This window comes from Micropterus dolomieu, linkage group LG17, assembly GCF_021292245.1.
Source record: "Micropterus dolomieu isolate WLL.071019.BEF.003 ecotype Adirondacks linkage group LG17, ASM2129224v1, whole genome shotgun sequence".
Classification (NCBI taxonomy): domain Eukaryota; kingdom Metazoa; phylum Chordata; class Actinopteri; order Centrarchiformes; family Centrarchidae; genus Micropterus; species Micropterus dolomieu.
The window spans coordinates 34,997,477-35,013,063 of record NC_060166.1 but is presented as its reverse complement, the minus strand read 5'-3'; the positions used below and the strand labels follow the sequence as shown (position 1 = coordinate 35,013,063).

At 38.8% G+C, this 15,587-nt stretch overlaps 2 protein-coding genes across 2 annotated transcripts in view; one reads left to right on the top strand and one right to left on the bottom strand.

Annotated features, from left to right (window-relative positions):
- Window positions 1–4,743: 4,743 nt before the first annotated feature.
- Window positions 4,744–9,610, top strand: aqp11 (aquaporin 11). Its single transcript, XM_046073904.1, has 3 exons — window positions 4,744–5,503; window positions 6,390–6,506; window positions 8,572–9,610. The coding sequence occupies exons 1-3, from the start codon at window positions 4,906–4,908 to the stop codon at window positions 8,670–8,672; spliced, it is 816 nt and encodes a 271-aa protein (XP_045929860.1). The 5' UTR covers window positions 4,744–4,905; the 3' UTR covers window positions 8,673–9,610.
- Window positions 9,611–10,645: 1,035 nt separating this feature from the next.
- Window positions 10,646–15,587, bottom strand: part of clns1a (chloride channel, nucleotide-sensitive, 1A) — a 9,447-nt gene continuing 4,505 nt past the window's right edge. Inside the window, exons 3-6 of the mRNA XM_046074933.1 lie at window positions 15,424–15,534; window positions 12,933–13,106; window positions 11,312–11,378; window positions 10,646–11,168 (exon numbers count right to left, since the gene is read on the bottom strand). Of these exons, the coding sequence (XP_045930889.1) occupies window position 11,168; window positions 11,312–11,378; window positions 12,933–13,106; window positions 15,424–15,534 (353 nt within the window). The 3' untranslated portion in view covers window positions 10,646–11,167. The remainder of the gene's footprint in view (window positions 11,169–11,311; window positions 11,379–12,932; window positions 13,107–15,423; window positions 15,535–15,587) is intronic.

Here is a 15,587-nt window from a genome sequence, read left to right as displayed (position 1 = left end):
GCTGCGAATGCTGTCATTTATCCAGGGTTGCTTACTAGCTTTAGACGTAGGCCTAACCTTTAGAGGAGCAGTAATATTTAGTGACGACAAGCAGATATGATTGAAGTGATCGACCAGATTGTTGGTGTTGGAATCAGACAGGTGTTGGCTTTGGCTCTGAAAGACTGCGCAAAACTTTGAAACACTTTGTTCATTAAAGATGCGACAACACACGGAGCTTGGTGAGGCGGCATGAGTAACAGGCGAATCGCAGCTAAAAACAATACATCTGTGGTCAGACATGGTCATGTCCACTAATTCCACAGAGGAAATGCTGACACCCAGGGTAAAAACCAAGTCCAGTGTATGACCACGGTTATGTGTTTGTCCTTTGACATGTTGTTTGAAGTTAAAAGAAGTGGCCATATTTAAAAAGTCAGTTGCATTACCATTGTTGGGGTCATCAACATGAATATTAAAATCGCCACAAAGAACAATTCTGTATATATATGTCCCCTGCTACCTCACACCCACCTGCTTGACAGTGTTTTGTTAGATTTAAAAATCATTTTAATTTACTTTGAGATAGAGAGTACCAGTGGGAAGTTCTGTGCTGTTGCCAAAATGGGTTGCTGTGAGAAGAATGTTTGCAGTAGAAATTTTTTTTACCAGATGTGTGCTGAAAAGGAGACGGTGTCCTCAAATTGCTTCATGATGTCATCTCTATCAACAATTTAAAACAGCATCAGAAACTTGTAGAAGAAAACACAAACAGCCCAAGTAAAGCATGACGCTCTCAGCAGGCAGTTCTCCTCAAATAATATATTATTATATTATATTGACGCTTTCTAACAATTTTGCTCTTCAGGATTGCTCTGTATTCTCTCACTCCGACAGTTAAAGTGTGTTGGCCTGCGTTGTGTTTTTAGATCCCTGTCCTGATGGATTTTAAGGTCAAAATGTTGATTGTTCAGTCAAAATAAAGGTTTGGGAGCTAAAATCTATTTTGCACCTGCCCTGAATATTAGGATTGAATGTTTCTGTAACCTTTATTAAGTGCAATTGGAGAATTACATTACTTACAGGCTACATGTGTCCCTGTGTACACAAACAATTAAAAGGCAGCATGGATTAACAATAAACAGTAAAATACAATACTATAGTTCATTTTGAAATACAATTTAAGATTGTATTAAATAACTGATACTTTACAAGAAATTAAATATAAAAATCACAATCAAAACGGTAAAAACTGTGTAAGTTTTATTGTTTACTGTTAACCTTTACTATAGAGCCGATTGCTCATTGACTGATCAAAGTATAACAATTATAAAACACTAACAACACTGTTAGATGCAGCAATTATATATGCATAAAAACACAACTCAAATTCCTTCAGACACAGTAAAACATTAAATGACATTATAGTTAGATTTAAAATAAAATATTGGTATAATAACAGGATAAATAAACATGTGTAAAATCATTTTAAAAGACACGTTATGTGAAAGCAAGATTAATTACTGAAAAATATAACATAACAGTGTCTGGAGTCAGTACAAAGGAATGATCCCTATAATCGTGTTTATCCACACCAGAAAAAAAAAAAACAATTTTCTATACAAAACAAACTACTGCAGAAACTAAGGAGACAATTCCATGATTTCATACATTCAAAAACTGTTGTCTTAGTAGGATTATTTGCTATTATTATTACAAACGTTATTTATGTCCATGTTATCAATATGACATTAAAAAATGTATTTATTACAACTCTCTTTATTTATTTCCCATCTTTTATGTCACCTCTTGGATTTGAGATTATTATTTCACTTAGAATCAAAAATGATAAAATCACATACATCACATTCATGCAATTTGTTTGTTTTTATGTGAGATGCTCAATAAAGATATTTAATCTTTCTCTCTCTCCATCTCTGTATTTCAAGTTCCTTCCAGTTCAAATGTTTTATTAATGGCTAAAAACTATTGTTTCTAATTCAAATATATAACACGCTGTATTAAAGACAATGAGGAATGAGTACTTCATTAAATAAAGTTGATGAGTAAGTATGAACATATGCATATTAACCCTCTGTCTCAGCTGGACGCTCCCCTCCTCTCCTGGTCTTCTGGGTCACAGCGACTACAACAGCACAGAGGATCACCAGCAGACCACTGAGCAGTGACCACCTCACTATGTAGAAGTAAATCCCAAAGGGCTCTCTGTGCTTCAGAAGAATCTTATTTGTTGACTCACACAGATCATCTGGGCCTATAACTGCACACCAATACTCTCCTGTGTCTTCCACTGAGACATTAGAGATGACCAAGGTGGAAGCAGGGTTAATTATACTTACTCTGCTCAGATCAGACATTACATCTAATACACTAAAGTTTCTGCCTTCTGTTCGGTTCGAGTTCATGAACCAAGTATGTCCCTTACCCTGTCTCCAATCTCTGCACCTGAGAGTGACTTCATCTCCCTCTGAGAAGAACTCTACAGCAGGCTGGACTAATTTGGGGCACACCAACAGAAAATATGTTTGCACACTGATATAGCCTTTACAGGAGTACAAACCTGAGTGATTTAGCATTAGTGATGAAAACACCAGTGAGTAGTTTTGGTCCACCTCAGTGTTGAAGGAGGTGGACGAATCAAACTTTGTCCAACGTGGGGGCTGGTCATCATTATAATCAGTGACAGCACACTGCAACACAGCTGTCTCTTCCACTGAGCGGTAGATTATCTCTGGTTTTAGAGAAAACTGTAGAGGGTGACTGCTAACACACTGCTGTTGGTTCATCACCAGACAAGTGTACAATGTAAAGATTTGTAGGTTGAGGTTAGATTGATGAAGAGCTGCTTTGTTTTTCACCACTGTAACATTGTCCATCACTGATTTCGTCCTGTCCCCCAAAACTCTTGTCCATATGTCTTCCTTATATCTAAAGTCACGCTTGAGCCACTGGATATCCAGATTGTCAGCCGCTCCCAAACATGGCAGGTCCGCTGTTCCCTCAAAGCCCACTGGAATAAATATTATCTCATCTATTGTACTACAAATAATAATACTGAGGTTTTTCTTATATGTCCCTTTGCCCTCAGTCCAACACTCCTCTTGGTACTGGCCAGAGTCTGAATGGGTCAGGCTGTGAATCATGTAAGAAGAAATATTCTCCCTGCTGACCACTGAAAGTCGTTGCTTCAGGTCTTCGGCTACTGTGGAGTTCACAGACCTGAGGTCAGAGGTATTCCACAGGACAAGCTTCTCCTCACCAACAAATCTGGAGATCAGACAGAAGTCGGCCTCCTTGTTGGGGTTGAAGGTGTAAGAGCCCCTTTCCTCTTGGATGATGATGAGTTCTTCTGCATCAATGTTGTTGATGAGAGCAAACAGCAGGAAGGAGAGCTCTGTGACTGCAGCCATTCTGCTCTGAGGTCTCCTTGTGAGTGTCGTGCAAAGACTGACACCACTCCCCTCATAAGCTCTATGTCATGTCCAGCTGAGACAGAGGGTTAATATGCATATGTTCTTACTTACTCATCACCTTTATTTAATGAAGTACTCATTCCTCATTATCTTTAATACAGCGTGTTATATATTTGAATTAGAAACAATAGTTTTTAGCCATTAATAAAACATTTGAACTTGAAGGAACTTGAAATACAGAGACGGAGAGAGAGAAAGATTAAATATCTTTAATGAGCATCTCACATCAAAACAAACAAACTGCATGAACTCAGTGTATGTGATTTTATTATTTTTGATTCTAAGGGAAATAATAATCTCAAATCCAAGAGGTGAAATAATTAATGATTGTAATTATAGTAGAAAATTATAAGACAACAGTTATTGAAGGTATGAAATCATAGAGATGTCCCCTTATTTTCTGTATTAGCTGGTTTTGTATATTAAATTATTTTATTTCAGTAAATAACCTTTTAACATTGCTTTCAGTTAAGGTGTCTTTTTAAATCATTTTACTTATTTTTAATCTCGTTGGATACCAATTTTTTTTATTTTAAATCTAATGATTATGTGATTTAATGTTTGTGAAGGAATTTAGATTGAGTTTATGCATTTATGTTGTTGCATCTAGCAGTGTTGTATAATTATGTATAATAATAATAATAATAATAACAATAATTGTTATTAAACAATCTACAGTCTATATCAGTCAAGGGGCAACCTTTGTATATATACTTTTTATAATGATTTTTAAATAGCAGACAAGAAATATGTAACAAACAAGTATTTATCTGGAACAAATATATTTGAGTTTTTCTGATTCGTACAGAGGCACTTTACTGTTTTAGCTTAACTGTGTGTCTTAAATGTTTTAATTGAATTTCTTGTAAAGTAAGCCTATCAGTTGTGTAAAACTCAGAATTATCTCACACAACACTGCCTCAACATGGGCTGCACACATGCATCGGCCCACAAGGTGTAACTGAACGTGCCCTAAACTGGGGAGAAATGAGGAGGACAATAGGCAATAATTACAATGTCACAAATATGATTTAACATTTCTATTATAGGCCTAATGAAAATGCCCACTGGAAGCTCAAAATTAAAACTAAAGTAGGCAGATGACGAAGAGAGGTAGCAGAGGAGACGCAATTTCAGCAGGAGAGGGAGGAGGTGGGAAAACTGGGGAAAAACTGCGGAGCTCATACTTCCGCACATGTGAGCTACTGGGACTGAAGCTCATTTGCTCCTGGTTGAACGCCGCATCCTTCGGGATAGAGTAGCAGCAGCCCGCACAGCTGAGGCTCCCGACCGCCAGAGGAAGCGAGATTCAGCGATAGAGAGAGATCTCAGGCCGGAGAGGGGGCATCAGCGGCTCGGAGCTCACAGCGGAGTCTCCCAGCAGCTGAGGGAACATCCAATCCCCGACAGAGAGCGCGGACCGGCCGCGAACATGACTGCAGACGTGGCGGTGTCTCTGGCGGTGCTCGCGGGAATAGTCGCACTGAGCGATGCGACCCGCAAGGTGCTGACCAGGGCCCTCGCGGACACCGGGCTCTCTGTGTACGCGGTAGAGCTTGTGTCCACCTTCCAGCTGTGCTGCTGCACGCACGAGCTAAAGCTGCTGTCCGAGGTGGGCGGGATCGAGCCTCGACTCGCGCTCACCTTGACGTACCTGGCGTCCGTGATCCACGGGCTCACCTTCAGCGGGGCCATCGGGAACCCCTCCGGTACGCTCGAGCACGCGTACCGCGCGAGGTTCTCGGGCGGATGCGCCCTGCGGCGGATCGCATGTCAGTTCGCTGCGGCCGCCGCTGCGCGAGTCGCAGTGCCGGTGATCTGGGGTATCGGGTTGTCGGGACTGCACGCGCGCCACAAGCTACTGGGCTACCCGTGCGTGAGCCCCATTCACGCACCGCTGCCAAATGCCGCCGCGGTGGAGCTTGCATGCGCTTTTGCGGTTCAGACTGCTATTACGCACACGAGATCGGTGGAGGAGAAATACCGTGTGCACGCCGTAGCTGCGGTCATCGCAACGGTGGTTTATGCAGGTATGACAATGACTCTAATCGATTAGTCCAACTGCAGTGTTTATTAGACTGATGATGTGAGGTCAGAGGTCAGCCTCTGTGAGTCTGAGGTTCAGTGTCTTGCTCACTGGCACTTTAGCTGGTCTCTAATTCAGCTTCAGGTCTGTTAACAAAATACTCAAAATTAACAACACACTTGAGATTTGTTGGGCTATGTGGGCCTTCTCTAGTGCACATGATCCACAATGTTTTCTGTTTGTGGTGTGTAGGTGTTGATAATATAACTGCTAACTATTCAAATTAAAAGTTGTGACAGCCATTTTCCCAGTTAGTGAGGTTGAAGAGAAACAACAGATCACATCACAGAATAGTTTCTAAATCTTCCTGTGTCTCATAGAGGAGAGCCCGATGTATCATTTGCTTTGTATAAAGCACTACAGTGTTTGTACAAACATCTCATGTTTCTTCTAAGAACTTTCTCACGAACAAATACGAAACCGATTACAGCGATGAAATGATTTCCTGAGCTGTACAGCCACATATTTTTTTTTTCACTTCTAACACCATAACACTAACCTTTGAATGACTTCAAGTTTATCTATCTGACTGATCATAACTGCTGTCAAAAATCTGACATTACTTTGGAAAGGTTGAGGAAATATAGGAAGGAAGATATACTGAGTGTTGATGGGGACACACTGAGAATTTATAAGTCAACTGATTAAAACTATTTTCTCTGTATGCCATCTTTTCTTTGCTATATATAATGAATATATAATACAATATATCTTTCTACTGAGAAAAACTGAAAACTTGTTTGTTTAGGAGTTGTAAACAAATTAACAGTTTGGGTCTTTAAAAGTTCATTAATACAAGTGTGTGTGTGTGTGTGTGTGTGTGTGTCCAGGTGGCAGCATGACAGGAGCTGTGTTTAACCCGGCCTTGGCCTTCTCCACACAGTTCCCCTGCAGTGGAAACTCCTTCCTCGAGTACTGCCTGGTCTACTGGCTGGGCCCGCTGCTGGGTAAGACCCACTGATGCATGCTGATATCAGACGCAGTGCTTGTCTTTAAAAAGCATTGATTTCAGTGTCCTAAAATAATAAAAGGGCTTCAAAGATATCTGATTTTAGTAAAATGGGGCTGGAAAACTCAGCTTAGTTGTTTCAGACGTCTGACGTTATGTGAAATTTATGTGTTAACCATAAATTAATTGTATTTATATTTTTTAATTGGTTAATCCATCTCTTCATCTTGTTGAAAAAATTATTTATTAATTATTTTATCAGTCATTATTGTATCCTGCTGGGAAGTCCTGAAAAAAATGGTATATAAATGTTATTAAATTCATCTTTCATACTTTGGCCGATATGACCGTGAAACAGGTGTTAAATTATATAGAAATGTCTTTAAAAGGACAGATTTTTAATCAGTGAAGGCTGCAGAAACCCTGTGACATGCTCACCAACACTGTGCACAGCATATATTCATTTGATGAATGGTGAATGTCAATCAATCGATTAGTCAATTGAGAGGAAATGAACTGACATCTTTTTATCACGTTCTGAAATTTAACCAGTAAGACACATCAATCTAGTCCAAAGGACATGTTAAAGCATGTTTTCATCCTAACAACATTAACAAAACACATAATAAAAACACAGCAGATATGACACAAGTACACAGCGGCGGATAAAGCTTTCAGTTAATTTATTTAGGTAAAAGGAACCATTTGAAGGAAGAGTCCTGCTTTCAAACGTTCACTGAGGTTACAGAAGTACAGAAGGATTAGCAACAAAATTTACTTTAATTATCAATAGTAAAAATAGTCATTATGCAAAATGGCCACTGTCCATGTTGTATTATTGGATCATTATTATTAGCACGTAACATTATTGCTGCTGAGTGGAAAGCTTGTTAAACACTTAAAAAAGGTCCATGTATTGATGAAAGCCACCAAACATAATAGAGGTCTCCTAAGAAGGTTAACATCAAGGCAACTAGATTTGGTTAAAGATAATCGAAGATGTTTCGTGTTTCGCATCCGAGAGACTTCCTCAGTTCTGGACCGGGATGATCTTGCTAAGCAGTTTTGGATGAACACCCTCCAGAACCAGGAACTGTGAGAAGTCTCTCGGATGAGAAATGAAACATCTTCAAGGATCTTCCTTGGAGAACTATGACCTGGATGACTGAGAACCTTTACAGACAGAGCAATAACTCAAAAGAAGACAACCGACATGACATCACTGATCTTGTTTTTAGCATCTAATAAGATAAGGAGTCAGTCTGGGGACAAGCAGTTCTGTGTTTAAGTGTGTGTCACTGTCTCTTTCTGGCCGCCGTCCGGCCGCCGTGTTGAAAGTGTTGACACAAATCTGATAAGCTGCTTAAATGTTAAATTCTCATGACTGATTTGTTTCATGCACAAAGACTAACATGCTTTCTCTCTGACAACAGCTCATCAAGTATCTCCCTATATTTCAGAAACGACATCAGTTGTCTTATCATTATTAAAGTAGCGTGAATACAGATGTAAATTTGGATCCCTGTTGTCGGTGGAGAGTTGCTGAAGTACAATTTTGAAGCAATTTACTTTTCTGCTTTTTTACTCTCCACCTGTTCCCCAACACATCCATTATAAAATTTTCCTCCTCATGCACAAAGCCGTCTATTGCCAAGCCCCTTCCTACCTTACAGACCTGCTTCACTGCCACAATGAGTATCTTGAATGGCACTATAGAAATAAAATGTATTATTGTTATTATTACAATACTTCAACTCCACTTAATTTCTGAGGAACATAATTCACCTTTTAAACATATTGATTTATATACATACATACACAGATAATGAATAATTTGTACAAGACAAAGGACACAATGATAAAGAAGTAGATAACACCCCTTTTCCACATTCTTTCACATTAGTATCATACTGTGAAATATCACAGAGATGTAAACTGTAGATTGAAGTTCTATCAAATTAAGTTGGTTCGTTAAAGCAAATCAAATATTCTCTAAATATTAACATAAACATTTTTTCTTGGTCCTCTTCTTCGTCTCTTCTTCTACCTTCTTGCTGTTCCAGGTATGATGAGCTCAGTGCTGCTGTTTGACAAACTCGTCCCTTCGCTGTTGAGGAAATCACCGTCTCTTTCTCTCCCGCTGGAGACCAAGAAGACGACGTGAGCATTGCCGGGCGGCCGTGCAAACCCAGAGCACACGTGGAGATTTTGTTTCTGACAGACTGTTAAGCTGCTGCTGATTTCAGTCGTCAGCAGATAGAAAAAGAAGAACAACACTGACATGCACTTTTATAAAGACCTCAACCTGAACTTTTTTCCCCCTCCACAATGGACTGACAATCCAGACAAGAAGTCTTTTGGATGATTTCAATAGAAGAGCACATCTTAGAAGCTAAACAGAAAAGTAAAGACACTAATTGGTTATTAGTTAAGACAGAACTGGGACAGGGCATGCAAATTGACTGGCTTTTTCCTTAACGAGGTGGTTGGTCAAACACAAAAAATAATATCTATGCATGAGTTTTTTTACGTTTACATTCCGATTCCGATTCAAAACCTGTAAACGCTGCAAACGATTTTTTTTGGATCACCTCTATAACTGTTCAGAAAATGTCACTGGAATATTAACATTTATAACTAACAAAAGAAAGTTTGCCTTGTACTTGCATGAGTTTTAGGCAGATATGGAATCATATTTGATTTTCAGGATCAGACTGGATCCACACAGCCTGATATCTGGTAATGAAACAAGATTGTAGTTGGAATAATATACATTGAGCCAAGTATTGTTTTTGTGTAGTAGCACAATTTATTTATTATTAATCAATGAATCAACTGAAATATTTATAATGAAAAGTTCAGGATTTGATGTTCTGTGATACTAATGACAATAAACATTATTTGTGTAGCATTTTTCTTAACAAAGTGCTTCACAGACAGATTATATATATTATAAATGTTATACTTAATGTGACACAAGAGTCAAGAGGCACAGCGTAGGCATGTACTGTACAAAGGTCTTTGTCAATGTTGGCACAGATTAAACCGGTGCCTTAGAATTCTCTGTAAAAACTGGAAAGGCAAATAAAAATGTGTAATTGCTGTTTTGTCGGATCCCATTATTAAATTGACATATTTAAGTTTATTTTCATGTCTAAATGGTGCACAGTAGGGCTGACACTTGATTAGCCAATCAACAGAAAGACAACAAAACAATTTTGATTAAGTAAATTTTTTGGGGTGTTGGCCTTTGGGAAGTTGTGATGGACATTTTTTATTGTTTTCATAAAAAAACGATTTATCATTTAATTATAAAACACAATTAATTTTATTGACAAATTAATCAATAAAAAAAGATCAAACTTACTAAAAGATTAATTTGCACAGTTGCCCCATATTGAAATATTTAAGATGTTTGAGACAATGTTTTCAATCATTTTGCTCCTTAAACCATCAACATTCACAGTCAGTCACATCTGGCAAAATAACTAATTGTGCAGCTGACAGATACAGTCAGACCTGCAATATGATTATTGTACCTCTAATAACCCAATCACAGTTTTAAAACCATAGACAATCTGCTCACACAAACCCTGAAGTACATATTGTAACCCTCAGTGTGAAAGCTCAAATACAAAACTTGCATTTGTCTTGTTTTGCCAGTGGGTCAATCTGCTGCTGCTGTCTACTAAAGATATTTTTGATTTATATTTAAAGCTACAGTAACTGATTTTAAAACAGGAAGCAGATATATCATCACCGTGTATGCTTGTTATGCTGAACATATTAAAATAAGTTGCCCATTTACACATCTAACAAACACAGTTCAACATCATCATTGTGTGTTCACCTCATGAATTTAAGTCCAATATTCACTACTTTTAGCTCTGGTTTGGGCTCCACAAACTTCACTTTCTCACCAGTTAGTCTCCGACTGCGCAGGAAGAGTGCAGTGGGTTTATCAGAGCTTGGTTGATTTAAAAAAAAAAAAAAAACCTGCTGCTGGAAAGACAAATAAAACCAAGACATAAATGAGGCTAAAAAATGGAGCTGAGTTAGTAATAATTCTCTGTAGGTTTGTTTAGTGAAGCTTTTAAACCTCGGTTGAACGATAATAAATCAAGCAAAATACTCATACAAAAACTATGAATTTATTGACAATTTCATACAAAGAAATTAACTCTTCTTGACAGACAGTCGGATATTAAATTGGTCATTAGGTACAAAACAGAAACAGAAACTCTATGTTTTGTTTTTACGGTCAGGAATAGCATAAGGGCAATGTGGGGATGCATCACAATAGTCTACAGTAGCTGGTTGCATCACAGAAGTGCAGAACAGCACACTTTGTTCATATAATAAAAAATAAAGTTTAATATTATATGGAGGAGACAGGAGGATGAGCAGAAAACCAACACCACAATGCAACATGAGAACGCCAAAGCAACACATAAGAGCAAATATGTAGGAAGCTACAAAAGCCTGCAGGGACTTTTAAGTACATGGGCAAAAGGTTTGTTTGACAGCGAGAACAGAAGTGCCTGGAACAGGAAGAGAGTACAAGAAAGAGCTGATAGCCTTAAAAGAAGTGCCGCTGTCCTCTTCTCCAATCCCATGATGCAACACTGGTGCTTAGATTGGCCGCTGAGATGACTTCAATCTACAGAAACAGTCAGATAACACATGAACGAGACAGACACCACACAGCAGAGAACAATCCGTCACAATCAGATTGAGTTTATTAGTATTGTGTTGTGCTGCTTTTTACAAAATATTTTATTTAACGTGAAGTTTCATTGTTACCAGTGCTCAACGTCTGCATCCTCAAACTGACCGGCCTCCATTGCTGCTCCATCTACCTCCATACCATCTATTAACAACAACAAAAAATACACTCAGAACAATTATCAATCACAGCATTCCATAAACAAAATCTTGTCAAATTGTTTATATTATTTATACAAATAAGCATCAGATATAGTATAATTAAACACATTCCTGTCTCTCTCTGTTACTATATTACTTACAGTAAGAGGTTATTCCCAGTCCCAGTTTAACATGAACCAGAAGGATCAAAATCTCACATTCAAGCTAAATTTGTCACAGAATTAAAAGTATTGAAAGTGTGGAAATTGCTCCCTCTCTCCATGTTTAAATTAACCCAAGATCATTCCCCCCTTTTTAAACTTCAGATCCTATAATTTTATCATTTATATGGGGACATAAAAATTTCAGGTTAATTTCCGTTGAAACCTTATTACGGGGATGTTGGAACCTCAATCCTTCTTTCCACAGCATGGTCTGGCTCGGCTCGCTTTTGGCATCAGATAATTTCCTCGGTTAATTTTTCACTGCAGTAGGGTAGGAGGGATTTGGAGGGATTCTTAGCCGATCTTTATCTTGAAAGCGACACACGCTCTTGCTGGATCCTTTCGTCGGCAACTAGAAATGCGACATGATTTTCGAATAGTTCCCTAAATTAGACGCTTTTATCCAAAGCGACTTACAATGTGTCAGTGGTTGCACGCCTCAGGGACACATGGATGGGTCACACCCCTTGAAAAGCCCACCCCTTTCGGCAACCAAAGAGAGCAACATCTAGACTTAGTCAATTAATCATGGAATGGTTTTGCGGGCTGCCATTTCATAAAATCTGTTTTTTTTTTGTTTGTTTTTTAGATCACTATTGATGGTAGGTAGGTTATTTAAAAATGAAGGGTTTGTGCCGGATGTCCTGTGTTGCATAAGTGTTGATTCCAGTGAAAATTCTCTCTTTCAGTATCAACTCTGCTCGCCTGGAACTTCAGTCGAGGTAAAGACAAAAAAGTACCAGGTACTATCCACTACTTTTGAGAAAAAACAAACAAAACTGTTCCAAGCAAGTTGAGCCGTACCCTTCGGTGTTTACTGGCCAGTAAACTAAAGCCCAAAAACTAAGCAAACGCAATGATAAGTTATAGTTTCATTGTCCTAAAACAAGTTAGAAATGTCCTCAGATTATCAACTATTACAGAGTTTTCATCAATTTGCCATAGTCATTCATTTTTGATGGAAAATGTGCATCATTTAATCAGCTTAAGGACAATTATATGCAACTACTGCAACATTTATTAACTTATTATTAAGTAACATTTTCTGTTATTTTCAGGTTATATTGAAAGTCTTTCTGTTCTAAATCTGCTCTTTGATATTTTAAAAATGTCACCTAATTCCAGGCATTTCTTTTTCATGAACACATTCAATATTCAGCTGTAGATGTGAGAAAAGCTTGAAGTAAAGAACTGGGGATAAATATTTCAGATACATGGAAGGAAAGTCTGTCGAGTGGGAATTCCTGATCTATAATTTAATTTTATATACAAAGAGTTATAAATAAATTATTAAAGAAAAGAAAAAAACAGGCTGCTGTGTGTTTGACTCAAACCTTCAAATTGTGCGTTTGGTTCTTCGGTTCGGACCCCGGCCATGTGGTACTGCTGAGCGACTGACTGGGCCAACATCCCCTCCAGCCTCTCCAGCGTGGCCTGGCCCTCCTGCGTGAGCGCCGACAGACCCTCATCGCAGGTGTAGAAGCTCGGGATGTCAGCGTGGCCGTGCTCTGGGCGGAGGAGGAGAGAGACGGTGACTACAACAGCAGCAATGTGATATTATGAGACGTATATTAACATTTAACAAATGGTTAATAACACTTTAATATAGTTGTACACAGCTATGAGCACATTTTATAGTAGTAAAACTGTTTTAATATATTGTCATTATCTGTTTATACAGAAGTCCCCAGTTAAAGCTGCCTACAGGAGTTGGTTATTGACAAATACATTACTTATTATATCTACTTGCATTACTACATGATCCCCCTTGAAGTGTGTCATAACGCACTGATTAAATGTTTATATACCACTTATAAATGTTAAATACAGCAATATTCTTAATTCTGATCCCCATTAGCAATACAATAAACAACAACAAACGTAAAATCACACAGCATTAATAAAACAAAAGGCAAAACAAGCCAAACAAAAGTACAAACTTTTGCTATTATCATTAGCAAAGACATTTGGGACTTTGCAACAGACAAAGCGGCTTAACCACAACATTAACTCAGCGACCTAAAGCAAAACAACGTAACAAGAACTTTCTGTGAACAGGAATTAAAAAGAAAATGTATTTAAAAGGCATAAAAAAGGACAAACTCTCAATCTCCCATCTCAGCAACTGATATCATGAACCACCTGCAACGCTTCACCACCGAGATCCATCAGGTAAACAAAATCTTATGTGTATTTATACTAAATGTGAATGAGTTATTGTCCAACAGATGTTCAACAGAAGAAGAGTTTAGTTGTGAGTGAATGCTGGAAGTCTTACCTGCTTCTGCAACCAAAGAATCCAGACAGCCAGGGAGAGACGGACAAACAGAGACAGACGGAGAACAGAAATGAGAGTCAACATTTCCTTTTCATGTTAAATTATACTGTCAGCACAAAACTGCAGTTCTGACTTCTGATGGGGTCTCGAGAAGTTTCTGAACCCAAACAAGTCGATAAAATCCTTCCATTACGGTAAAACTAATTACAACTGGAGTTTTTACCAGCAACAATATGTAATATATGAATTTATATAAGATGCCTGTGTTTATTTTCAAATGACTTAAAATATTTTTTTAGTGATGAATTTAATTAGTCTCTGCTTTAGCTTCACACATATGTAGCAAAACTATTTTGCATGTTTGTATGAGGCGGCAGTTAAACCTCAGCTCAGTCTCCTCCTGCTCTGCTATCACAGTAGCTGTGTTTTTATGCAGCTGAATTCATGATGCATTTCTTCTCATTTACATATTTTTCTGTTTCTGTTGTCAGACAACTGAACGAAGATAAAATCTGATCATGAACAAATACAGGTTAGTGACAGCAGCAGTGCTTTGTGTTGCCTATAGTGAGATTTAAAATGAGTTATGACACAGGGTTATGCGGCATTCAGACCAAACGCGAATTTAATCCAGCCAATGCTCTCCTCGCAGGGGTTTTATTGCCGGACAACTGCTGAGTGTTCACACACACAACGCGAATAAACACAACTCGCCACTACGACAGCTGTATGAACCCAAAGTAAACATTTTGCTGTGATTAAATAGCAATAAATGGATCAAACTGATGCCGAAATAAATATAATATGATGCAGATTTGTTAAACATGTGAATTCATGCTTTGTCAGGTCCGTCAGCAAGACAGCAGGACAACAACTTCTAAAATGTTTGTTTTCTGAATGGAGTTCGGATCGATCAGGGCTATGCTATGCTAACTTGGTCACAGCAAAGTACAACGATGGAATAAAGTTATATTACACATTTTCTGAACTCACCAGGTAGTTCGACCTCCTCGCTTTCTTTTCTCCCAGCAATGTCCAGTTTTGTCCGGATTTTATACAAAAATGAAGTCGTAGTGCGACAGAGCTAACGACGCTAACAACACTGGAACCGGATGTGCACGGAAGCTAGCTGCTGAGAAGCTCGAGTGAAGATAAATCAACGTTGTAATCTCATAAACTAAAGTAAAAAGCCAATTTCATAAAAGGAGTTTACTCCGAGCTCCTCCCGCGAGCAAACGGCGTAGTTGTCAGAGCATAATCCAGACCGACTACGGGTGTTTATTTGTCCGAAAGCTGGAGCGCTTCTCCCTGCTCCTCTCCCCCAAGTTTAACAGCTCTCAGCCGGCCAGCAGATTTTCAATCCCCCGCTCGGCCCGGCCCTCTCCACACAACGCTCTGAAGCAGTCGGTGACGTAGGGACAATCTCAACGCTGATAGGCTATCGCGACTTTCGTTTTATTTTCCTTTCCTCTGCACGGATGCTTGTTTTACTGATTAAAGTACTTGTATGGATGTTTCTGTGTGTATCTTTATGAGTTTTTCCTCACCGGCCTCCTCCACGTCGTACTCTTCTCCCTCGAAGTCGTTGTCGGAGTCCGAGTCCTCCGGGTCGGGGTGCAGCGCCTGGCACTCGCACATCGCAGAGAACATGGACTCCACTGCATATAAAACACACACACACACACACACACACACACACACACACACACAC

Bases quoted from the DNA above. Each gene is read 5' to 3' on its own strand.
- aqp11 (XM_046073904.1), top strand. From the start codon at position 4,906: ATGACTGCAGACGTGGCGGTGTCTCTGGCGGTGCTCGCGGGAATAGTC. The intron at 5,504-6,389 runs GTATGACAATGA...GTGTGTGTCCAG, and splicing joins CGCAACGGTGGTTTATGCAG to GTGGCAGCATGACAGGAGCT. The intron at 6,507-8,571 runs GTAAGACCCACT...TTGCTGTTCCAG, and splicing joins CTGGCTGGGCCCGCTGCTGG to GTATGATGAGCTCAGTGCTG.